At 46.5% G+C, this 26961-nt stretch overlaps 1 protein-coding gene across 2 annotated transcripts; it reads right to left on the reverse strand.

Annotated features, from left to right (window-relative positions):
• Positions 1-8507: 8507 nt before the first annotated feature.
• RCC1 (regulator of chromosome condensation 1) lies at positions 8508-26588 on the reverse strand. Of its 2 annotated transcripts, none has more exons than XM_081016623.1 (10): positions 26506-26588; positions 21237-21306; positions 19618-19805; positions 18446-18625; positions 18221-18344; positions 17052-17174; positions 15275-15430; positions 13763-13882; positions 12313-12465; positions 8508-10426 (listed from the first exon to the last, which is right to left on the reverse strand). In XM_081016623.1, exons 2-10 carry the CDS (start codon positions 21292-21294, stop codon positions 10254-10256), a joined length of 1275 nt encoding a protein of 424 aa, XP_080872749.1. In that variant the 5' UTR covers positions 21295-21306; positions 26506-26588; the 3' UTR covers positions 8508-10253. The 2 variants fall into 2 exon arrangements, with proteins under 2 accessions (XP_080872749.1, XP_080872750.1); XM_081016624.1 differs by having other exon boundaries at positions 26518-26587.
• Between the last annotated feature and the right edge of the window lie 373 nt (positions 26589-26961).

Below are 26961 nucleotides of genomic sequence, written 5' to 3' on the forward strand. Positions count from 1 at the left end.
GCTGTTGTCACATACATAAACATCGACAACTTATGTTTATGTATTTGACTATGCTTTAAATGTATAGTCTGGCTCTGCCTTTTATCTGTGTACACGCTATACATCTAAGGCACATTTAAAGCACACTCCCATCCCCTAAAATATTCCCAAAGTTGGGAACAGAGTGATCAGGAATGTGGCATGCAATGGTGTGTGTGTGTATGTGGTAGAGGTTAACCCAGACTTCATCAACCTCGGCCCTCCAGATGTTTTGAGACTACAATTCCCATCATCCCTGACCACTGGTCCTGCTAGCTAGGGATCATGGGAGTTGTAGGCCAAAAAACATCTGGAGGGCCGAGTTTGAGGAAGCCTGGGTTAAACATTTCCTTCCTGTGCCATTCGCCCACACAAAAATAAATCACCACCTCTGTATCTGCCTTCAGTTAGGCTGTTCAAAGTAAAGAAGTCGTGCTTTAACCAGGAGCAGACTCTTTTCGTGAAAGGACTGTGAGTTACTGAAAACCAATCCCTAGGCTCGCAACGTGCTCAGAAGCACCCAGTTCTTTCATTCCAGCTCCCTCTTCCACTTGGTAGCTCTTGAGATTCTTGGGGAAAAAATAAGTGGGGATGAACTCCTTTCCCCCCACAGCTGATTGCATTCTGGCTACATCCTTTTCACACCTCTTTGTCTTCATGGGACAACCATCTGCTTTTAAATGATGTTTCACATACCGTTGGAAGCACCCTTGGCAGAGTTTGCCCCCAAAAGGAAGCTTTTAAATATTTTTAAATAAAAGAATCACCCAGTTCTGAAGCACAATTGAGCAAGCATCCCATTTTGTGCACCCTCTGCTGGAAGAAGCGTAACCCAAATGGGCCAGTGATGCTCTCTCTTCCTTCTGTAGCAGAATGGCCCAATTTATGCCTTGGGAGTCAGTCGAGTAATTAGATAAAATATAATGAAAGCACTGGACCCAATTAAAGGTACTACTGCTGGATTATGAAATTGTGAACTGGTGGGCTCTTTGAGTGTTGTAGCAAGACTGAGGGAGGCGAAAGCTGTTAAGGCCCAGGAATTCAGGCATCTGTGCCTCTTCGTGGTTTTTTAAAAAGAATTTTTGAGCGCCAATAAGCATGTTGGCTGGTTGCAAGAAGTGATGGGGAGGGATGCAGGCTATACAATCGTTCCGAGTAAATCTAGGACTCAGTTTCTTACCTTTTGGAACTGCATTCATGAGAATTCTGAAGCACAACATTTACATTTAAATAGGGTTGCCATATGTCCGGAATTTCCAGGACATAGCCGGGATTCGGCCATCAGAAACAGTGTCCGGGTGGATATTGATGAAAAAATGTCCAGGAAAATCTGGACATATGGCAACCCATGTCGGAAGTGTAGATTTTGGTGAATATCCTTAAAAATAGCTCAAAAACTTATTCTGTTCTTTGAGATTTTGCAAAACAAAATTCAACAACTTTGCCGAACGAAAGCTCAACAGCTTTTGTTTCAGGATTTTCACTTTTTGAAATATGGCAACCCTAATTTAAATAGCATGGCTCCCCCCACCCCACCCCCAAATCCTGGGACATGTAGTTTCCCCCATCCTCACAGTGCTACAAACTACAATACCAAGATTCTTTGGAAGAAGACATATTCTTTCAAACACAACAGTATTTGCACCTTGTCCTGCCTACTTTTTACACTTTGCAATGTACAGACCAGCAGCAGCGGAAAGTCCCTTTGATTAAGTCTATTTAATTCAGCAGACCTTTGACCTTATGCTGATATATTTTTCTTTTCTGCTGTTCTTTTCTTCCATTTAATTTACAGCTTGGCACATTTTTAACTCACCAATGCTGTTGGATTCGTAAGCCGCCTAGAGCGGCTGGGGAAAACCAGCCAGATGGATGGGGTATAAATAATAAAAATATCATCATCATCATCTGCTCATATTTGCTAGCTCAGTTGCTTACCATTTTAACTCAGGGATGGGAAGCATCCCAGAAGATGCTGGTATACAACTCTCATCACCCAGCATGGGCAATGATCTGAGACAGTGGGAGCTGGAGTCCAGCAACATCTGGGAAAACCACAGGCAGGGCTGAAATTAATAATAATAATAATAATAATAATAATAATAATAATAATAAATATGTACCCTGCCCATCTGCGGCCCTGAGCACCAAAAAGATTATGGTGCCCACCATATGTAATCCAAAATAAAACCAATTTTATTTTTCGGAAAGACCCAAAACTTACATGTATGCTGAAAGGCACATGCATGTATGTCATGTACAACACATGGCAGCACCTGATTTCCCCACATTGTTTTGATCTTAATCAGTAGGACATCCCGTAGTTGAGGTGGGAATAAGTAATAAAAAGAGAGCAGAAAAATGGGGGAAGAGTGCAGAGCGGCAAAATATTTCAAAGTATCCCCATCACCTTTGCTGGTGTCCGAAGCACATGACCTACTTCCATCCAGTTTGGACGACCAGATTCCATCCAATTGGAAATGCATCGGTTAAGCCGATGTGTTTGCGTTGCGGAATCCGTTGCGCATGCGTAAATGACAAGAGCATGTGCTGAAGATGTGCTTCATTAAAATGGAGTTGGGGGTGGTTAAAGGAACAGATAACAAATCAGGCAATGGTATGTATAGCCATGCAAAATGTGATCTGAAATGCAGTGGGGGGGGCAGGGAGAAAACCTTGCTGCCCTTGGTTCGGCAACATCTAGAAGGACACACACCCCTGAGTCAGATCAAAACAAATTCCATCCAGGGCTGCTGGGATTACGAAACAATTATTGTTCTCTCCCCCCCCCCCCACTTTTGTATGCCTGTTGTCTTTGTCCATGGAGTTTTCTTGGCAGGTTCCTGCTCCAGGTGGATCACATTTGGTCAAAACTCTCCACTATGACCTGTCCATCTTGGGTGGCCCTGTACGACATAAGCTCATAGCTTCTCTGAGTTATTCAAGCCCCTTCGCCACGACAAGGCAGTGATCCATGAAGGGAAAGATGGAGGGCACAAGGAGAAGGGGACGACAGAGGACGAGATGGTTGGGCAGTGTTCTCAAAGCTACCAGCATGAGTTTGACCAAGCTGCGGGAGGCAGTGGAAGACAGGAGTGCCTGGCGTGCTCTGGTTCATGAGGTCACGAAGAGTCGGACGCGGCTAAATGACTAAACAACAACAACCCCCACCTTGGAAAAAGAGAAAATAGTTATTCAGACCAGTCTCCAGCACTAAGCAAAACCCATGTTAATATTCATTATTTTGCTTTTTCAGCAAATGTGCTTCTCCCAAGTATGAAGATGGTGCTGCCGCAACAAGACAAGGCTACACCTGTTGGATTTTCCAGGTCTCCTTGCTTAAACATAGCCCTGTTTGTTGTTCCATTGATTTCAATCAGACCCCACATCAAACGTGCTCAGGTCTGAAGCATTTCCCTATGATTATCAAGTATCATGATACTCTCCAGCGAGCCAAACCCCTACAAAAGGCCATGAATGTCTTGTTAAGGAAGATTTTGCTCATCTTGGATTTTTTCCCAAGCAGCCTTTTTAAACGGCTGCTACGTTTCCAGGGCACTTTGCAAGAAAGGCAGAACATTTGCCGCTTCATTCGCTCCCACTCCAAATCTAGCACTGTGGCTTCTCACTATTAGCCTTTCTGGACCTTGCTTCATTAATTTCTTTACAGATCTTTTGATCTAGCTAGGAAAAAAGGGAGAAAAAGAAATGTGGTTTTCTATTCGTGGTCCATATCTGTCCAACTGCTGCTTGCTGCTGCCATCTTGTGAGCTGTTTTTAAAACTACAATTACATTTAAAGGAGTTCTACTGCTTTAATCAAGAGTGAGTTGTGAATCCAGCAAGAATGAAATTTCACGAGGCTTCCAACTTTGGAAGATTTTCGGAATTCAAATTCAACTTTTTGGGGGTTTTTTTTATAAGATATTTATTAAGATTTTCAAAATATTACAAAATAAAAATAGAAAAAAGAAAAACACAAAAAATAAAAATAGTTAAAAACAACTCAATCTTTCCATTACTTATTTTTCATTAGCTTGTTTCCCGGACCTCCTCACGCCTCCCTTTTTTGTATTCCAGTTCGGTTTGTTGGTTCAGCAAATCCTTCCCCTCTTTGTCTATCCTAATCATTAATCTTAAAATATTGTAACATTAAATTTTTACCCAATTGTAAACCTTTTTTCATATCTCTTAAAGCATTACAGCTAAAAACCTCTTAGTTTCTATCCAACATCCTTCTAAGATTCCTTAATTTTGCAATATTTCTCTAAATAGTCTTTAAATTTCTTCCAATCTTCTTCCACCGACTCTTCTCCCTGGTCTCGGATTCTGCCAGTCATTTCCGCCAGTTCCATATAGTCAATCACCTTCATCTGCCATTCTTCCAGAGTGGGTAGATCTTGTGTCTTCCAATACTTTGCAATAAGTATTCTTGCTGCTGTTGTGGCATACATAAAAAAAGTTCTATCCTTCTTTAGCACCAATTGGCCGACTATGTCCAGGAGAAAGGCCTCTGGTTTCTTCAAGAAGCCTTAATCCTTGGGCACGTCCACCAAAGGTGAAAGAATGTACCTTCAGTTTCTTTACATTTCCAACATTTATTATGGGGCAAATGATAGATTTTTGCAAGCTTGACTGGAGTCATGTACCACCTGTATACCATTTTCATAATATTCTCTCTCAACTTTTTCTGAATTTTTAACCTTATCATGCTTTTTTCTATAACCGACGTGTGTGTGTGTGTGTGTGTGTGTGTGTGTGTGTAAAACTTAACGGAAAATCAATAAAAATAGAATTAAGGAAAAGCAAAGCATGTTCATGCTTTCCTTTGGGGATTCAGCTTGAAGGAATAGCTTTTAGATAATAAAATGCACATGTTGCTAATTTGTTATAAGACAACAGCGTTGTGCATCAAAATGTCAAAGTCAAGAGTTTTCAAGTCCTGTCTCCCACTCCTTTTAAAAACCCCATAAATCTAACAGCATTTATAACTGATGATGTTGGTGGAGTGGGGGAGGAAGGAGATGAATTTGGAAATATATATATTCAGGGAACAAGCTAGACAAAACTGAGGATTTCAAAGTTTTAAATTGGCAAACATTAAGCATCTGCTGTGCAGTTTAGCCTTACACCCATCTACCCAGAAGTCTCCTTGAGTTCCATGGAACTCACAGTTCAACATGTTTTTATAATTGCAGCTTAACTCACCCACTTAAAACAAGGAGACGTAAAATGTCCCTCATCTAGCTGGATCATAGCCTCAGAATTAAATTTGTAAATCTGAATTGTATCAATTTATTTAGCCTGTTCTATAAGATCTGAATCCTAAACACCTGTGTCCTAAACACCTGATCTATACATTCCAGACCAGCCCTCCAGGGACTGCTCCACTTCAGAGTCATATTGCATAGTCCCCATGTCAAAAAAAACCCGAACATAGAAAGCTAGGTTTCCAGGGAAACGATAGCCTATATCTTTCCTCCCCATTTTCTAGAATTCTCCTTTTTTAAAATGGAACTGCACTGTCTCCACTCTGCATGCATGCCAATCCTCCCGTTATGCCAATGAGCTTCTTGAATATAGTTGTTTATGCCCATCGTTCATCTCATTTGTTGGAGTGGGCTTAGTTATTGCAGCTGTTCATGCCAGAGTGGAATAAAGGACACTTACAACTTAATAGATTTCAAGAGAGCAATTGCCCAGGTCGCATTCTCTTCGCATTTCTGAAATGTGTTGGCAAAATCTGTGCTGGTGGCTTAATTGATTCAAAGCAGGGGTGATAACTCTCTTAAAAAAAAAAAAAAAGTTTCGTTTTGGGAGTTTGTCCTTTGTGCATCAGAATCCTCACACTGCAGATTGTGTTGTTGCAATGGGGGCAAGCAATCAAGGTTAGACGCCCAGAGTTTTCTTAAATCACTTTGTCCCTCTTGTCTTAACACAAATGGAACACAAGAAAGGTTGGGTTACAACATTCAGATCACCTTCTGGGGATGATCTAATGCATGGTAGTACAGTGGTACCTCAGGTTACATACGCTTCAGGTTACAGACTCCGCTAACCCAGAAATAGTACCTTGGGTTAAGAACTTTGCTTCAGGATGAGAACAGAAATCGTGCTCTGGCAGTGGGAGGCCCCATTAGCTAAAGTGGTACCTCAGGTTAAGAACAGTTTCAGGTTAAGAACGGACCTCCAGAACAAATTAAGTTCTTAACCTAAGGTACTACTGTACCTAACATTCCACATTGTGGCACCACTCTGGAAGCTTGTTCTAAAGGAATGTTCTAAAGGAATGTTCTAAAGGAGACCTAAGAATTGTACTGAATTCACCAAAAGCTAGAAAACAGGTCAGTGCTGGGCCTCAAAACACCACTGGGTGACAGAGCCTAGTACAAGGAGTCAGAGAGAACAGGGGCTGTCCCTAATCAATCAAAATCCCAGGTTGACTTAGATGCCTTTATAAGCGGGGGCAGCCAATCTAGTGCCCACCAGATGTTTTTGGGAATCTGCTGTCCTCCTTTCCCAGCCAAGATGCCCAATGGCTGAAGATAATGGGAGTTGTAGTTCAACGGTATTTGTATATTTCATTATTACACTGTTTTTAAAGAAGTCTAGCAAACTGTCAATTGCTCAAAATTGGAAGAATCTGGACAGTCTACATCTATCCCTGTGGAGACACACACAAAGAAAAGTATAGATGATAGCATTAATGGGAAAACTTACCAGACCCCTGAAAGCTCAGAGGAGTGAACAAGACGCAGATGGCTATATAGAAACATGGTACCCTTTACTTTCTCACCTGATAATCTTACAGTGTGGCATCCTCTGAACACCCTTGTTCAACTTTGGAACATTTTTAATTAAAAATTCTGCCCCATTCCATTATTGCAGAGGGGACATAGTGGGATGTTATTGCAATCACACACACACACAGACACACACAAACAAAGACACAAACATACACACCAACAGGTGATAGTCAGGACTTGAAGGCTTGCAAAGTCCTGAGCAGTAGGTAAAGCACCACTGATCAGCTGAGGATTGAAGTTACTGCCTATCAGCTGACAGGCAGCATTTTAAAGCTTGATTTCTGGAGGGATTGGCTGGGCAACAGAGTTCCCTGTGCAGAACCGTCACATAGCCTATCCAGCCCCGTGCCTGATGACATATGTCTGGTGCAAGGCAGGTGAGTGTGGTTTAGGGGAAAACAGCCTCGTGGGCCAGAGACCCTTCCTGGGCCAGAACTGGCCCCTTAGGTCAGAGGTTCCCTACAGACAATACTAGGACGGACCCCCTAGCTAGCAAGGCCAGAGCTCAGGGATGATGGGAGTTGTAGTCCAACAACATCTGGGGACCCACAGGTTGAGAACTGCTGGACCAGATAGGAATCTTCCTCCTTTCTTTCAGGTGGACTGGGCCTGTCACTTATTCAGTCCCACTATGCACAGGAGAGCAGCTCCTTCCTAATGAGTGAATACACTGACCATTCATAGCAGTTTCCCGACCTTGGGTCTCCAGCTGTTTTTGGACTACAATTCCCATGATCCCTGACCACTGGTCCTGCTAGCTAGGCATGATGGGAGTTGTAGTCCAAAAACAGCTGGAGACCCACGGTTGGGAAAACCTGATTTATAGTGTGGACCGGCCTTCCTAAAGCCCAGCACCTTTCACATGTTTTAAGTCCCAGCAGCCCCAGATGATATGGCCAATGGGATTTGTGGTCCAGCAATATCTGGAGAGCTCCAGGTTGGGGAATGCTGACATGGATGTTACTTGTATATACATACATACCATCAGTCTGGTATATGATGCAGGTGTAGAGGAAGAAATACTATATCATATCCCCAGCTTTTGCTCAAGATTTCAGGGCCTCATTCACACCATACATTTAAGGCACGGCAGAACCACCTTGAGAAGTCATGGCTTCCCCCAAAGAATTCTGGGAGATGTAGTTAGTTAAGGCTACAGAAACTTGCTTGGTGACCCCTATTGCCCTCAGAGCTACAATTCTGTGAGTGGTTTAGCAATCACTTTCTTTTCGTAGGTTATAGAGAATTATAGCTCTTCCAAAAGTAACAATCTTTTTTTTCTGCACAGCTCGTTTTATTTTTGGCTGGAAGCATCTCATGGCTGGCTGATCCCTGCTTTTGTCTACACCGGACAACCATTTTTAGATTATTATTTTTTATTGCACAGAGTGTCGCTCCAATGTTATTTCTGGTTACTATTATTATTGCATCTTTTTTGTTTTGAATTATGTTGTACATGCTGCTGGAAACAGCCTTGAGGCTTATCTGAAAAGGCAGCTTATTAATATTTTCAATATGGCAATCACCCTATTCTGAAGCTGAGTTGAGTAAGCATCCCATTTTTTGCTGCAAGCTGCACGCCCCTAAACTTCAAATCGGTCCTAGGGATGGTGTATAATAAGCAATAAAAATGCAGGCGAAAAAAACAGAATCAACGGCCCTGCAGAAGATGCACACTCAAGAGTTATCAAAACTCAATTTATTTCAAATGTTAGAATTTTTACAGATTCACATCTCTCCTGCAAAAAAATAAAAATCACTTTTTGCTTCCCTTGCTTCCTAAAAACAAAATAAAAACAAAATAAAAATACTCAGGGCGCCCAAATATTGCCAACAACTCGGCATTTTCCCAAACACAGCCCATTGTAGGGCTGGCAAGATCTTCAAAGCATGGTTGAAGGAGACAAGAGCAAGAAAGTGGGCAGAAGAGATTGACACACAAAGTTTCTATCCTAGTTGGATTACCGCACACAATCTGTGCGTCGGTACAATTCGGCTATTTTTCCTCCACCGGCTTTACCAAAGCCTATATCTGCCCCGCAGAGCCAACACTCAGCACAGGGTGTGGCCCTCCAATGTTGTTGGACTCCAACTCCCATCATCCCTGGCTGTTGGCCATACAGGTTGGGGCTGATGGGAGTTGGAGTCCAGCACCTGGAGCGATACAGGCTTCCTGCGGCTGATGCAGGTAGAAACTAAATACAGGTACCAAGATGGAGAGTCAGGGCAACAGCTCCCTTGCAACCTCCCAGGATTACAGACACAGCTTTAAAAAGGCAGCCGTCTACGGGATATATCCAAAATAATAGAACCGATGCCTCTACCTCAAGAATTCTGAATTAGGGAAAACATTTGAGCAGGGGCAACTTCCCTGAACCGTCACACAGCCACCCAGATGGGAGAAGCTGCACTCAAAGACTCTGGAGCTCTTGAAAGGACAGGCAATGGTCCTTTGGGGCTGTGGCAGGCATGGCTAACCTCTGACCCTGCAGATGTTGGACTACAACTCCCATCATCCCTGACTGTTGGCCATGTCAGCTGGGGCTGATAGGAGCTGGGAATCCAACCACATTGGGAGGGCTACACATTCCCCGTCCCTGTGCTCCGGAGTCACTCCGCAGCAGAGTTCGCAGCTGCCAGAGAACTCTTTAAGACGTCCATGTGTATAAATAAGGGACCAGGATCACCCTCAAGAACCATCTCTGCTTCTAACTGCCCGCCTTGTCTCAGCCAGGAAGGTGGCGGCAGAAGCTTGAAACTACACCTAGATTAAAGAGAAGGCAGTCCTCCCCTTAAAAACAACATTCTCCAAACTGGTACCTGCCAGGTATCCCTAGACTACAACTCCCATCATCCCTGACCACACTGGTTTGGGGCTGATGGGAGCTAGAGTCCATAGCTTTCAGAGGGCACCAGGTTTGGTAAGGCTGCCTTCGATGGGTGTACAAGTTAATCCATCTCCCTGGACCAAAGAGGGACTGAATGCCAAAACTGAGAAAATTGTGACTTTTGAGGTGAGCCATTAAAAACTGAGGGGGCAGGGGCAGGCAAGGGAAGAGTCTAGGAGATGAAAGCCCCGGGTTTGATGGCGAAACCAGGACAACTTGTGCAGATTTCAGAAGCAGGGCAAATCAGATAGCGGAGAGGGAACAAAAGCACCATGTGTTTCCAAAGCCAAATGCTATCCCTTGTCTTGTTTATTTTTTTTATTTTTTTAAATAAGACCTTGTCCTGACTATCAATAGCTTTGAGAGCAGTGAGGGGAGCCATTTTTTAAACAAATACCAACATCTTAAGGGAATTATTTTATATTGGCTAATTTTTCTCCCTAGAGAAATATCAGAAAGTTTTCCGCAGGAGCCCCGTTCCCCAAGACTCAGGAAAGTGCTGCCCCCTGGATGGTTCTCTCCGGGGCTGCAGGAACAGTTTGTCAACTCTGCCGCTCCTTGACGAGGAGGACGGTGTGCTGCCCTCCGCCGGTCACCGAGAGAACGCTGCGATTCTCCAGCTGCTGGCCAGACATCTGAACGGGGCTCCAGGCATCCTCTTCGTCCCCAGTGGCAAGCTGGAGGTTAGACCCCATGCCCCAGGCAAATGCTCGGCCTACAGAGGACAGGGAAAGTAGGACAGTGAAAAAGAGCCCGAAGCAGTTGTGCCCGAAGCTGGCTGGGCAATGCATGCCAGGGCTTCTCACATAACCATTGCATATTATTGAAATTGCAATACTTTATTGTCACTTGTACAACTTGTATACAGTGAGATTACACGAGTAACCCCTACTCAGCTCTCTTAGTCTTAATTCCCCTCGTTTACTGATGCACACCCACCAAACCCGAAAGTCAGTTGCCCTGTTTTTATCTTTTCATTCAGCAGCCTAACAGCCCACGGATAGAAGCTGTTCTTTACCCTGTTGGTGCGGCTAATCATGCTTCTATATCTTCTTCCTGAGGGCAGGAGATCAAGAAAGTGCTGGCCAGGATGTGAATCATCCCTGAGAATTTTCCTCACTCTCCTGAGGCAACGTTCTTCTGCTATTTCACCCAGCGGATTCACAAGGCAGCCCATAATATCTTGTGCTGTATTCACCACCCTCTGTAGGCACGTCCTATCAGTTGATGTCAAACCAGCGTACCACACCGTGATGCAGTATGAAAGTAGAAGGAGATCATCAAATGTTGCAATACTCTGAGGAGATGGAGTCTCTGTTGGGTTTTCTTAACCACCTGGGTTGTATTGATTTTCCAAGTAAGGTCATATTCACATTCATATTCACAGTATGGAGAGGTGCAATATTCAGTTTAAGTTTCTAGACCTCATGAGTGCAGACTGTTGAGACCTGAGCAACTTAGGGGCTCAAAGGCTCCATCACCAAGGATCCCAGTCAGGAAGGCCTGCAAGTCTTTAACTGAGATTCCTTTAGCTGGGTCTCAGCTTTAGCTGTGATTCCTGCATTGCAGGGGGTTGGACTAGATGACCCTCGGGGTCCCTTCCAACTCTACAATTCTGCGATTCTTCAGCAGAGCACATGTGTTGCCTGCAGAATATTCAAGGGACAATCTGTGGCATCTCAGCATCCCTGACAAAAGCCTTGGATATCAATACAGAGCTAGATGGGCTAATAAACAGCAACTTCCTACATTCCCATTTTCACGAATTTTCTGAATACATGAATCCATTGTATAGTTTTACGGGCGGAGGGGGAAGAGTTCCAAATCTTTCCATGCTGACTGCAGAAACCTTTTCAAATTCCTCTCAGAGAACCGAGAGCTACAACAAAATGTTGCAGCGTGGTATGCTCCCTGTTCAGGGTTCGAGACACCTCCATTCCATTCTCTCTTTTCCCTGTTTTCCTTCCCACACCCAACAGCTACACAACTTTTAGAAGACGCCTGAAGGCATCCCTGTATCAGGAAGTTTTTAATGTTTGACATTTTATTATATTTTTATATGTATTGTGGAAGCTGGGGCAAACCTACGAACAAGAAGCTGGCGTAATTAACTTTAGGCCAGATCAAAACCCTGTTTAAACAATGCGACGGCTGCTGTTCTGCCTCAGCCTGGCAGAGGGAACACAAAGCTTCCAAAGTGTTCTAGGCCAGGCTGCCGGGACCTGTGGGATCCAGCCTAAGCACCCCCCTCTCTGGTCCCACCTCTGCCGAACATCCAAAATGCCCTTTTTGGGGAGCCTGCACCAGCCTCAGCTGGCTACCTGAATCCCGGTTGAGCCAGAATGAGAAAGCGATGCCAGCGTTGGGGGCTTAAGATCAGCTGAACCGCTGCATCCTAAGCTGCTCATCCTGCCATTGGATCCCCCTGCCCCACAAGACACAAAGTCATTTCAATGGGTCTACCCTAAGTAAAACATAGCTGAATGCTCTCCACCTGTATATTCAAGTTACTACAGACTAGTAGCCACTCTCTCCAGAGCTTCATTCCCCGCAGCGCCACAGATTCGGCACCTACCAGCCCAGCACGTGGATCAGACTCACCATCTTCCGTAACCGCAAAGCCAACCCGTTCCCCACAGGCGACCGATGACGCTTTTGGCAGCCCAGGGACAGCCGTGGGGGCGTTCTTGTCCGACGCTCCCTCTCCCAGGCCCAACATGCCGTAGTCTGCCCTGCCCAGGCTGCACACGGTTCCTGCGGAAGGTGGGAGAAGAGACGTCGCTCTGTTAAGAGAGATTCAGTGAAGAGCACCACAGGGCAGGTGTAGGATCAACGAGGGACCGACCATCACCCAGACTGTTTGAGGATGAAGGCTGTTTGGGCCACAGCCTTCTCTGAACATCTGAAGAGCTGTTCAACGGTCTCCCTCAGGAGGTGGTGGTCACTCCTTCCTTGGAGGTTTTTAAGCAGAAGTTGGATGGCGACCTGTCACAGGTGCTCTTAGTTGAGATTCCTGCATTGCAGGGGGTTGGATGTCCCATGGTGTCCCTTCCAACTCTACAATTTTGTCACTGGAGAGAGGTTGCTTAACCCGACAGGTGTGATAAGGCCTGGTTCCCTTTCATACATTCCATGAATACAGTGGTACCTCGGGTTAAAAACTTAATTCGTTCTGGAGGTCCGTTCTTAACCTGAAACTGTTCTTAACCTGAAGCACCACTTTAGCTAATGGGGCCTCCAGCAGCTGCCGCGCCGCCGGAGCACAATTTCTGTTCTCATCCTGAAGCAAAGTTCTTAACCTGAAGCACTATTTCTGGGTTAGCGGAGTCTGTAACCTGAAGCGTCTGTAACCTGAAGCATCTGTAACCCGAGGTACTACTGTAGTTGCACACAGATCCTCACCTATCTGCGCTGCACCATATGACAATGTGGAAGGGGCTGCCTGGTTGTGAATTAACCTGTGGATTGTGTTGCTTGGCTATCATTGTATTGCAACAGGAAAAGATCCTTCGCCGTTGCATGCACACTACTTTCCACTCGACTGTGTTGAGTGTGGATGGTTTGAAAGCCTTAAATGAATATATTTCTGACTGAGGGGGGAATTACAGCATTTAAAGAGTCCTGTACTGAGAAATCCAACCCCGATTTCACCAAATCATCTAAAGCAGCCCTGGGGCCATGGCTCAGTGGCAGAGCAACTGCTATGCATGCAGAAGGTCCCAGGTTCATTCCCAGGAAGGGCTGGGAGAGACTCGCTTACCTGAAACCTCCGGAGAGCTACTGGCAGTCAGTGTAAACACTGCTGAGCTAGATGGACCCACAGTCTCGCTTGGTATAAGGCATTTATGTTCCTTGGTACCGTTGCATCCGCTCCTTTGAAGTCATGGAGCCTGCAGCCCTCCCAATGTTGTTGGACTACAACTCCCATCATCCCCTGCCAGCGTGACCAGGGATGATGGGTGCTGTAGTCCAACACCTTCTGGAGGGCCATAATTTCCCCATGCCCGTATTATGTTCCTCTCCTCCAGCCCATCAAAGAGCAGCCACTCACCTTCCGAGTCCAGACACACAGTGTGATGCTGCCCAGCTGAGAACCCAACCCAGGATCTGGTGGAGTTCTTGAACGCCGTCAGAACCTTTGGCGAATAGTAGGTGTCAATTCCTTGTGATCCTGGGAGATAAGCAAGAAAACCCAAGCCAGTTAATAATGTGTACTGTATAGTTATGGGAGAGAAAGAGGACTTGAAGAATTCAACCTGGCATCTTGGAGGTTTAAATCTCAACGCATCTCGACATAGTCTTAGCCCCAAGCTTACAGAGGTTGCCACCAAGTTAGACTAGAATGATCTGAGACTGGTGTGGGCAACCTTTTGTCCCCAAGGGCTATAGCAGCAGCACACATGGACGCTTTTGAAGTCTCTCTTTTTGCTGAGGCTGAAGGAGGACAGACCCGTCTCCAGCCCAGCAGGAAGAGAAAAACCCTTTGAAAATCAATATTGCGCCTTGGGCCCAAGTCCATCCATTCTGGAATCATTTTTAAACCTTTACACAGGATTAAAAGGGGGGGGGGGAGGATGGGTTTCCAAATATGGAAGAAGAATCTAATCAGGGTTCAAGATCTTGTAACTAAGGGATTGGTCACTTCATACTCAGAAGTTAAAAGCAAGTTTCAGGGCAGAAACCCCAGAGCAAAAATCTATTCACTTTTGGTCAAATAGGAAACTGAACTGTAGCAAACGAACGATTATTTTGTGAAATGGGCCCAACAGAAAGGGGGAAAGTCCCACTCACTGGATATCTGGGAAAAGCTATGGAAATCTGCACGTGAATTTTCTTTCAATGTAGAGAAGAGAAAACTGTTTTAAAATCATGAGGGCGGATTGTAAAGATAAATAAAAATGTAAAGATAAATCAAATCAACAAAATCTATCCAGACACATTCTGTAAGGGCCAAAAAGGCAAGCGTTTGATCTTTTTTTAATTAAAAGGGGGGCAGGCATCCAGGGGAAATAGGCTTGGCAATCCATATCCGCCATTGCACCCAATGTGTTTTGACTATACAAAATTTGGCTTTAAACGCAATCCACGGAACATAACCCCCGTTTGCTGCAATGGCCAAACAGTACAGGAAGAAGGGGAAAGCCCTACAGGGCCTGCAGGACACAGATCTACGCAGCGGAGGCTGATCCATTAAGGCACACAGGACAGGGCGCCATTGACCTCCACCAGCTGTGTGCTGGTCACCCAGTTTCCTACCCAAGGGGCACCAGCCATCGCCGCATCTGCCATTTAGGATACTGATTGTGGGAAAGGTTGATGCATGTTCTTACTCTGTGGTGCAGTCCATGTGCTGGGAGCTGCTCCCTTTTCCCTTGGCAAAAGAGGGGCAACCAAGCCGACCCAATTAACAGCTGACATGCGAGGTAGTGCAAGCCGACCCCACCTTCCCTCCCATGAATTTGGCACATTTTGGAAGACCCTCGAAAAACAGCTCCCCCTCCCACCAAGTCCACTTGGCTCCTTCTGAGCCTGGACGGCAGCCTGACTGAGGTGGCCAACTCACCCAGCTGGTAGTAATTGGAGAGGCCGAACCCAATGACATGGCCCTCCTGGGTGATGGCGATGGTGGAGTAAGAACCGCAGAAGACGTCCCGGATCTGCCCCTTGGTCTTGCAGCCTCTCTGCTTGATAGCGACAGCTTGTGGGAGCAGCAGCCGTTCTGGAAGAGAAGTGGCAGGAGGAGGAAAGCTTAGGAGGATTTGGGTGGGGGGGTTGGGGGGTTGGTAGAGGGAAGGAAGAAGCCATCCAGCACAAAGATGCCCTGGGTAGCCAAGCCTTCCTTCTGGAATATAATGTAGGCTCCTTTATGGGAAATCTCAAAGGTCTCCTGCCTGGGTCCTCCTCCCTTTAAAGCAGGTGTGGGGAAACTGGGGCAGGGAAGAAGACCAAAGCTCTCTACCTTGGCCCCCAAAGACTCTTGCCAAGCCTGTGACAGGAGCATGACAGCAGTAAATGACATCGAGTAAGTTGGAGTTACCGTATTTTTTTTGTGTATAAGACTATGCCTTTTGCTAAAAATAAAAAAAAAGGCAAAAATTGGGTGTCGTCTTATACATGGATAGTGAATGCCGAGGGGGGGACGTGCGATTAATGGCAGCAGCAAGCAGGAGATTGGCAGCGGCGACTGGGCAGGTGATTGGCAGCTGCGGCAAGTGGCCGGGTGGCCTGTTGGTGGCAGCGAGCAGGCAGACAATTGGCGGCTGCAGCGAGGTGTGCGATCGTCAGTGGCTGTGGCAAGCGATCGGCAGTGTCGCGCAGGCGGGTGAGCGATTGGCGAGCTCCCCCACCCCCCAAAAAAGCTAAACAACTTGATTTCTTAATTTTGGTTTTTAAAAATAGGGGTTGTCTTATACATGGGGGCGTCTTATACATGGAAAAATACAGTAACTCTTTACTGGCAAAAACAGGAGTGTCAGGCCAAATGAGCACAGCAACTCATCTCCGGCAGGTCTTGCCCACATGAAGCAGTTGCTGAGACTGAAGGTCCCCTGCCTTCCGCCAGCTGCCTAAGTCCCCTCCTGAGACTGTGCCTGTGTGAAGCCAACTTCTCCACCCTCTTCAGATTCTAGGAGACTGGGGGAGGGGAGATTGTGAGAGAGGGGGAGACGACTCCTCACCAGCTGGACTCAGCTTTTGGCTGAGAGTTAATGACTATTACTTCAACACTCTCTCTCACTGCCCCAATCCACTCTCAACATGCCCCCCTCTCCATCATCACCAGTGACGCGGGGCAAGAAATGTCCCAGCGCCTTGTTTTTCCATGTGTTCATTCACAACTATGAACAGATTCAAAATGCAAATGCAGTATTATTGGGCAAGCTTGGCACTGTCAAACTGTTTTGCTTGAGTTCCAAAATACAAGTGAAATGCATGTGCGAAACTAGATCACTCTCTAGAGCAGAGGCAGCCAGGCTAGTGCCCTACAGAGGCTGTTGGACTCCAACTTCCATCAGTTCCAGCCAGTTTGTCCAATGGTCATGGATGACAGTAGTTGGAGTCCAGGAAAATCTGGAGGGCACCATGTTGATAATCCCTACTCTAGGGCATCAGAAATTTTTCCAATGCAAATTCTCAGAGGAAAATTTCGGGGGGGGGGGGGGACGACAGGGCATTTTCCCAATTCTATTTTTACTCTAAATTGCATAGATTTTCCCCCCAAACAGGATGGAATCTATAAAGTTTTCCTGATTCAAGATTTTCCAGAAAACCCTTACCACTGGTCACCACCACCCTCAGACCACTCCAAAGCAACAGAATGAATCTAATGCCAATAAACTCACCCAATCCTTTTCTTCCTCCTCTGGCAGTGAAGACTTGGGGGACTCGCCCCAGTTGGCCGTTGTCTCCGCAACCACAGGTGTAAAGTCCTCCAGCCATGGACACTAATGCCAAGTGATGGCTCCCTGAGAAGCGAAAGCAGAGGCATAAAACTACCCCATTTTTTACTCCCACACCAAGCAATTAGGTTTCCAAAGCATGGTTTTGATGGCTTGGGTGGGAGACTGAAAAACAGCCAGATTGGGACATTCTTCTGCGGTTGCATTAGCTACCTGACATCCCACCTATGGGAGACCGCACAGGAAATTACGTCAAGGAGGAACACAGGAGAACAAGGAAAATGTCCTCTTTACTACCACCCAGCTATCAACTTGAGATAACCGCTTCAGTCTCCTATACAGGAGGTTTGGGCTTTACAGGAAGTAAAAATTCGACACTGGAAAGTCAACACACCAGTTTGCATAGGGGGAAATGGTTGCTGTGCATCGCTAACTGGCCTGGTTCACACACAACACAAAACCAGGGCTTATATAACTATGCCTTAGTATTATGTGTGAGCCCTGCCCAGCAACTTAATGATGGTCTGTTTACTGCCAACCAACTTCTAAAGTCATGGTTTGCTGTTGGCTTACAAACCTTGACTTGTTTTACCTATGGCTTTGTGTTATGTGCAAACCCAGCACTCATCCTTAAGCATGGTTTCTTTGACCACCTCACCCCAGTCTACACACAATCAGCACAACTTAGCTGGTTTGACAGTCAATGCAAAGCGGATAGGAAAATTCTGCCTAAGGCAATTAGGGATTTTTTAAAGGCAAAATAATATTAGAATTGGAGCTGTAAGAGATGCAAAAGGGAAATTGTGTTATATTGCTCAGGAACTTGGCAGTCATATATATACAGTATTCAACTAATTTTTATATTATAGATGTATGTTCTGTATTATTTTGATAATATTATTGCCTCATACAAGTTTGTCATGGCCTTTGGCTAGAACAATAAACTTATGAACTTGAATCTCACCACACCGACCAAGGCACAGGGCAAGAACAGTTGGCAGACAAAAACTTTGGAGCAACAGGTCACGGTTTGTTTGACTGCCTGAAGGACAACTCCCTGTTTAAAAAACCACGGTTTAGTGTGATATGCAAACCAGGCCTCTGTGACTCACCTGAGGCAATTTTAACGACTGGCACATCCAACTGCAGCTCCACAGGAACAGCACTGCCACTGGTAGACTCCAACTGCTCTCCGCCCTTCAAAGGAGCAAGTAAACCAATGACTCCATTCTCATCCTGAGTAGAGGCAGATGCACAAAGAGAAAGGTTTAGCTGGGAATCCAGAACAGAGGGGCTGAATAAGTCTTTATTCCTCCAAAGCAAGGCAGGCAACATACCCGGAAAGCTCCCCAGATGAAGACACGCCCGTCGTCTGTCAATGCCGCCGTGTGGCTGTCCCCAGCAGAAACCTGCACCACCTTCTCCTTCAGATCAACAAGTCCCGGCAAAAAATCTGACCCCTCCTCTGATGTGTCCCTCCCCAAGGCACCCTCGTCGTTGCAACCAAAAGTGTAAATCTGCAAAACAGGAGAAAATGCAAGAAATCGACTTGCTGGGCCAGACCAAAGGAAGATCAAGTCCTGGCAAATCCTGATTTCCACAGTGCCAGATGTCTCTGGAAAACCCACATGGAGGAGATTAAAGGCCAGCAACTGGTAACTCAGAGCTACCATGACTAGCAGCCATTCTCCATGACTCTGTCTATAGGGAGGGCCATAGCTCAGTGGTAGAGCATCAGCCTTGCATGTAGAAGGTCCCAGGTTCAATCCCCGGCATCTCCAGGCAGTCCTGGAAAGCCACTGTCAGTCAGCGTTGACAATACTGAGCAAGAGGAACCAATGCCCTGGCTCAGAATAAGGCAGCTTCCCCATTTTAAAGCCATCTATGGTGCTTGCTACCAACACAGTTGTGGTCAAAAAGGGCTACACAAGAGGAAATCCAAGGGCCTGTTATTTCAGATGGAGGGCTGAGACAGTGTGGCAATTGGATAACAACTTTCAACAAGAAGCAGGGAACCCTGCTGCATCTGCAAAGCAGCTTGAGCCGCTGGTCTTCAGTTGGAGGGGCAGGACTCACAAGTAGGTCGCCACCATGTCTTCATCACCACCGCCTGTCTCGTTGGCACAGGGGTGGGGAAATTCAGGCCCAGGGACCACATGCATCACTCCAGGCCTTGGGACTGTTCCCAGGCGGACACTTTCCCTAGGTCTCGCTTCACACCCTCCACGAGGCTAGTTTCTACACACACCTCCATCCTGGCATTTTTATGAGTTCAAAATCAAGTTACAACCAGGCAAAATGACTTGGGGTGCAAGGAAGGGTCAAAAAAGGGGTGTGGGGAAGGGGCATGGCCTAAAGAGTGTCACAAGGGCCAGACAGAGGCATAGAGGGTCTCTTTGGGCCGCTGGGCCTGAGGTTTCCCCCACTACAATGCTTTGGGGGTTTGCAAGCACCACTAAAGGAATGCAAATGGTTACGGCGCCGGTGGCGAAGGCACGACGAGACTCACTTGGCCTGTTTCACTGAGGCACACCGTGTGAACCCCTCCCGCTTCAGCCTGGATGATCTTCTCGGGGAGCTGCAGGAGGGCAGGCCTCTTCCGCGCCAAGACGTCCGGTCCGAGGCCCAATTGCCCAAGGTCGCCCTGCCCCAAGGTCAGAACCAGTCCGGGCTCCGTCTGGTGCGACTGATGGCTGACTGGAGAGGAACCGTGAGGAGGAGTCAGAAATGGAATACATGGGGCAGGGGCAAGAGAAGAAGTATCACATGACCACCCAAATCCATTCAGGAAGCTCTCAGCTCAGGACCCAACCGTTCTGAGACTAGCCAATGTAGTCCCTCCTGACATTGGGCTCCAACTCCCATCCAACCCCAGCCAGTATGGTAAATAGCCGGAGCTGCAGCCAACATCTAGAGGACAACAGACAACTAATAGCACCCTTAGCAAACCTCATTTCCCAAGGGAAATGGGGAAATTCAGGGAAGGCATGACTGCATCATACCACATCATGGTACTGATGGGGCCTTAAACAAACATGGCTATTCCACATCAGTTACAGGCTTTCGTGAGCTTTGAAGGCTACAAGAATTGCACATGACAGCAGTTGCAACCCACAGCAGCCTCCGAGGGTACAAAGTGGGAGGGTGGCAGAGAAGGCTCTCAGCAGATTGGCATGGACAGGCCAAGACAGGGGACTCCCCATTTATGTGGGGGTTACGTTCCAGGCCCCTGTGCACATACACAAAAATGCACAAAAATGCCAAGCACCCTGGAGAGCCCCCCTGGCTCGGGAGCAGACCCATACTAGAGTCCGAAAAGGTTCTCTTCAGACTCTGGTGAGGATCTCCTCCCGAACCAGAGGGGCAGAGGGGCTTTGTGGGGCTCCTTAGCCTCCCGGCTTAACAGCTGACATGCGAGGTAGCGCAGCAACATCAGCCACTTCCCTGTGCATCAGATGAGGAAGCCCTGCTGACCCTCCGCTCATGCAAAGACGCTCCCCAGAGCCCAAAGAGGATGCCGTCTTCCAGCTCCTGGGAGGGTCTCCTCGCAAACCGGATGTTTAGTGAGCTGGTCAACCAAGCCCCACCGTCCCTCTGGCTCATGTTTGGTTGACCAGGTGCTCCCCCTTTCCAGGTACCATTTCCGGGTGCCCGGCACTGCACACAAACAGAACATGAGTAAATGGGGAGTGGCCTGTAGTCATTTATTATCATCATCATCATTATTATTACTATTAGGACTTATTGCAAAAAGCTTAACAAACTATTGGGTGAGATCTCAATGGATTCAAGTTACAAGAAAGGAGATTCTGACTAAACATCAGGAAGAACTTTCTGAAGGTAAGAGCTGTTCGACAGTGGAACAGAAACCCATGAGAGGTTGTGGACTCTCCATCCTTTGAGATTTTGAAGCAGGGGTTGTCACTGTTGAAATTCCTGCATTGCAGGGGGTTGTACTAATAAGCCTTGGGGTCTCTTCCAACTCTACACTTCCATGATTTGCATTGCATCCGATTGTCATAGGCTGTGTCATATATTTTGTTGTTTCTATGGCTTGCAAACCACCTTGTGTAAAGTGATATAGAATGGCAGTATACAAATTAAATGAAAAATGGAACGCAACCTCACCTTTAGTCCGCTTCACTTTGACAGCGTCATCTTTTTCCAGCACCCGTTTTCTTGGCATGTTTCTTTAGTGCTGTTAGGAAGGGAGAAGTGGAAGAAATCCCCAGTCAAAACATGAAAGGCTGGCATGGTCCAAATCACAGAGCAGGATTACTTCACTGGAGCATTCTTGAGTTCTCTTTCACGGGTAATAGTTTTAGTACAGTGCTTCTTATATTCTAACTGGGAAGCTGTGAGTTTAATGGAACACCTGAAGCCATTTTCTGAACTGAAAACAAATACTCCCTTTTTTTAGGTACAGCGGTTTTTGTGCTCTATTTGTATGATCCCTGCCCTTGTGTTTCATAATGCTCCTAGAGCTGTGAATCTCTGATGAAAACATCTGCCTTTCTGTTTCCATAGAAGACTGCTCTGTCCATCTACAAATATTCAGCAATATGTTATGTGTCCCAAGAAAGTTTGTAGGAGGCATCTTGAAGTGTTTTGAATTCCCCCCAATATATTTGGCTACGGGGGTGGGGGGCAGATCACAGAAAGGGAACCTGGGCCTTTCAAATGTTGTTAGACCCCCCCATTCAGTGTGGTCAATGATAAAGAAGGACGGTAGTTTGAGTCCAGCCACATCTGGGGCCCACAGGTACTCCATCCCTGCCTTATGTTCTACTGCTGCAGCAAGAGGGTAGAAATAGGATCCTTAAGTAAGAAGAGAAGTGTTGAATGAGACCAGGAAGATGATGCCAATGCAGAAAGGGAGAACCTGTCCCTCAATAGCGATGAAAATATTTTGGCTGCCAAACTTTCAGAGCCTAACCGAAGTAAATTCAAAAGTTAAAGCCCTCCATTGTTCCACATCTCCCCAAGGCCATTTGCCATGGTGCCTGGCCAAAGAAATTTGGAGGGGGGGGGTGTCATTATCATTATACACACAGTGCCTCACTGGCCCCAGGGCCACCTGTTCCATCCTCTCATGGTTTGGCCTGGAAAAGCACAGCATCAGAACAGATGTGAGGGGGAAATGGTCATTTTTTTTAAAAAGGACACAAGAAGGATCAGAAAACGCTTCGAGGCATCATACATGGTTGACTTTGGGAGATGCTTAAATGAACACTTTTCCAGCTCCAATGAACAGGGGTAATGTGTGAATAACTGGATTAGGGGAACAAAGGCCAGCTCTGGCAAAGAAGAATTTTACTTGACGTACTTTGCACAATGCAGGAAATTAACTTCACTGGTATTAACGCCAAGCCCCCTGCCCCACCACCAACCCAGATTCCGCACTCAGCGAGTTACGCAACTCATGCCACTTTGCACAGCTTTTGGAATATGCTTGTTTAATTTAACAGTAATGCAATGTTGAAGACTTGTTATTGGCTGCAATGGGAATGTGCCTCTTTGGCTTCAGCAGTCATGGCAAAACTTGTTTTTTCTAAAAAGTGTGTAATTCATTGCAATAAATCTAAGTGTCACAGGACATCAAGGACACAGATTCCTCAACGCAATTTCTGCAGGAGAGTAGATGTCACGTAATCTGGTACGGTTATTTTAGCACCATGAAAACAAACTAGATTCATGTTTGGCTTTGGTCAAATCTATTTTAGGCAGTTTTATGCCACTTTAATCTCTGACTGCCCCCAAAGAACACAGGGAAATGCTGTCTTGTGAACTGGTGAGAATCCACAACACAGGGCAGGAATTCCTCCAGTGCTTTATTTTTCCGTGGGAAATTTCCCATTTCATAAGCTCATTAGTACCGATGAATGGATGTCAAATGCAGGCACAATGACTAGGCAAGCTTCCCTGTTTCAATGTTTTTAGCTTTGCTTACTAAATACAAGTAAAATAAACATGCTATCACACTAGAGGCATCACAAAAAAATACAATGCAAACTGAAAATGTTCCAATGCAAATTAGGTCAATTTGCACAGGAGACATTTCCAGAAAACTTTCCAATTCAAAATTTTCCAGGAAACTCATGCCACTGCTGAGAATTCTTTATTTGGGATTCCTAGCTCCTAGTCTCACAAAACTACAGTTCCCAGAACACCCTGGGAAGTGGCCAATGACTAATAAATCAGTTTGCATCTGTACAGTATTGTGATTGTATTTCCCTGGTATGATGCGCCTTCTAAATCCCTTCCCAGTGCAATATCCCATATAAAGAGAATAGTTGGAAGGTTCCATTGAGACAGGACTATACCCTGCTGCCTTTTTAGCTTTTTGGGGTGTAATTTTGTGTCTTTCTACACACGTGAGGAAGCGTGTACAGTCTTCAAAGAATGGGGAAAAGATCTCAAAAAGCTGGCCCATTCTCCAGGGCACCCTGATGCTGTTAATCAGAATAGAAAAAGTAATAACAACAACAACAATAGGAATAGACACAGCTAGTGAGACTAGGCATAAAGACTTTGACTGGCAGCAGCTTTCCAGGGTCTCAAGTTGTATTTTCCATCATTTAGTACTGCCTGGTCCTTCTAACTATTGATACCAAGGACTGAATATGGGATCTTTAACATACAAAGCATGTACATTACTACTGAGCTATGATTCTTAACTGACCATAGTAAGACCCCCCTGTGATAGATAAAGGTCTATGTATTCCAACCTCCTGTTCCCCTAAGGCAGCAGTTCTCAACCTGTGGGTCCCCAGATGTTGTTGGACTACAACTCCCATCATCCCTGAGCTCTGGCCTTGCTAGCTAGGGGTGATGGGAGTTGTAGTTCAACAACATCTGGGGACCCACAGGTTGAGAAAGGCTGCCCTAAGGGGCCAACCAGATGCCAATGGAAAGCCTATAAGCAGAACATGAGAACAAAAGCTGGGCACTTACTCATCATAGAATTGTAGAGCTGGAACGGATCCTGAGAGTCATCTAGTCCAACCTCCTGCAATGCAGGAATCTCAGCTAAAACATCCATGACAATTGCTATGGACTGGAAGCTGTCTTGTACCAGATCTAATTGTCCATCTGCACTAAACATTTAAAGCAGTATCATACCACTTTAAACAGTCACGGTTTCCCCCCAAAGAATCCTGGGAACTGCAGTCTGTTATGGGTGCTGAGAGTTGTTAGGACATACAAACACACACATAAAAAGGTAAAGGACCCCTGACAGTTAAGTCCAGTCGCAAACGACTCTGGGGTGGCGGCGCTCATCTCGCTTTACTGGCTGAGGGAGCCGACATTTGTTCGCAGACAGTTTTTCCGGGTCATGTGGCCAGCATGACCAAGCAGCTTCTGGCGAAACCAGAGCAGCACACGGAAACGCCGTTTACCTTCCCGCCGGAGCGGTACCTATTTATCTACTTGCACTTTGATGTGCTTTCGAACTGCTAGGTTGGCAGGAGCAGGGACTGAGCAACGGGAGCTCACCTCATCGCAGGGATTCAAACCACCAACCTTCTCTGTGGCTCACATCACCCACCACATATATACAGACCTACAATTCTTAGAGTGGTTTAACAATAAATCCCTCTTCCCGGTGAACTCTTGAGAACGGTAGTTCTGCGAAGGGAATATCAAGGGGCATGCAGAGGACAGCTGGGTGGCTTGTCACTAACTATGTATATATATTTTTTAAAAAAAAACAACAAACACAACAACAACCCTGCAGTAGATGCTCACACAGCAATTAGAATCACAGAAATGCAGAGTTTGAAGGGACCTTGCACAACTGCATTCCACTTCTCTGCCAATGAACACCACACCTGTTCAATAGTTCCACCTGTTGCACAGCTGAGGGCATGAGAGGCTGTCTGGAAACAAAGATGAGCCCTGACTGCAAAATAAACCAGTTGTGCTGAAAGGCAAAAGGCAGCTAAGAAGCCAAGCTCCAGATCAGAAAAGACACACACACACACAGACAGAGAGAGAGAGAGAGAGAGAGAGAGAGAGTTCATTTTTTTCCTCTCTGCAGCAACCAAAGAGACCCAGATACCTCGCTAATCCCTCTCAGCCACAGATCCCTGGACTACAAAACAGGGAAATCAATACTGGCCTACCTAACAGGGTTGTTGAGAGGATTACAGAGAAAGCAGAAGTGAAGTGCTTTGAACACCCAACACCCTTATACACTTTTTAAAAAAGAAAGACAGAAGAAAAAGTGGTTTATAAGCTAGAAAATAAATTTAAAACATTATCATTATATTGCAACTACTAAAACGTATCTGTGAAGCGTCCTGTTGTTGAAACAATGTTAGGTCGTGTTTGTGAGAAGGCTCCCTGGACTTACTTGGTCAAAAAAGAAAGAACTGTAAGATATATTCGAGAAGGAAAAGTAAAATGCACCTGGGAACTGGGTGAATGCAGTCTGAGTATTATCTATTCTGACTGACACATGACACGTGAAGAAAGAGCCTTCGGGCCAGATTCAACTACTCAGTTCCACCACCAGATGCCAGTGCAAGAAATCCAGCTGTCCCGAATCTCCCACCCACGCACCCACCTTCCCCTTTATGGGATGGCCTCTGGTCCCAGTGCTACCAGGGAGAAAAACACCTCTGCCCACTTTCTCCACCCGCGGGTCATTTGTACGCTCCTCTATCATGTTCTATCGCCGTACCCCCACCCCTTCCCCACGCCAACTCCCCTTCTACAGCGGTACCTCGGTTTACATACGCTTCAGGTTACATACGCTTCAGGTTACAGACTCCGCTAACCCAGAAATAGTGCTTCAGGTTAAGAACTTTGCTTCAGGATGAGTACAGAAATCGTGCTCCGGCGGCGCGGCAGCAGGAGGAGGCCCCCATTAGCTAAAGTGGTGCTTCAGGTTAAGAACAGTTTCAGGTTAAGTACGGACCTCCGGAACGAATTAAGTACTTAACCCGAGGTACCACTCTATTTCCCTTTCCCGCAACTCTCAAGGAAGCTGCCTGGATTTGAATTTCCCGCGCTGACGCTCCCTTCCTTTCCCGCTGTTGCAAGCCGCCCGAGGAGAGAGGGAGGGAGAGAGAACCTCCGACTTTCTCCTTCTCCCAGGAAACGTTCTCCCAGGAGGGAGCGCGCGCCCTCGCCACCCGGCTTTGGAACGCGAGCCTGAAACTTCGCGTTCCATCCGTAGAACGTTCAGACACCAGCCAGTCCGCCCGCCACGCCGCTCTCAAGCCACGTGGGGACGAGGCCGGTCGGGCCCTTCCAGAACTTAAGACGAGATTCAAAGGGGGCGAAGCGCACCAAACCCGGGCTGGTTCTCTCTTTCTCCCCCCACCACAACCGACCGTTCTGGGCAACCCCCGTTCCGCCATGCTGCTGCTGCCGGCGGCGGCAGACTCACCTCGTTACTTGCCTTATATTGGCTTTCCCACTCCCAAGTCCGACAAGTCTTCTGTTCCTCTTCCCCACAAGCACTCCCTCTGCCTTGCCCCCTCCCTCCCTCCCTCCCCTGGCGTCCTTATCCGTTCGAGCATGCGCACTGAGGCGCCCCGGCGCAGTTACCATTGGCTAGCAAGAAAGGAGGAACAGAGAAAATTTACTCTGGAGCGCCAACTATCGGCCGCTGCGAAGCAGGGAAAGGAGATCCCATCCCCCAACCATTCGACAAGGCTGAGGTTAAATAGGAGAGGTAAAGCCCGGACGGCGCTTCAGAGGGTAGATCATTGATCATTTGGCTGTACACGTACACATGTAATGATCTTAATAAAGTGGGTTCTTTTTCAGACCCCGACCCTAGTTACACTTAGCTGGGGGAGTAAGTCAACACTACAGAGTACCTAGAAGGGGATCAGCAAAC

The sequence above is a fragment of the Podarcis pityusensis genome, assembly GCF_964106645.2.
Source record: "Podarcis pityusensis genome assembly, chromosome: 8".
NCBI classification, from domain to species: Eukaryota; Metazoa; Chordata; class Lepidosauria; order Squamata; family Lacertidae; genus Podarcis; species Podarcis pityusensis.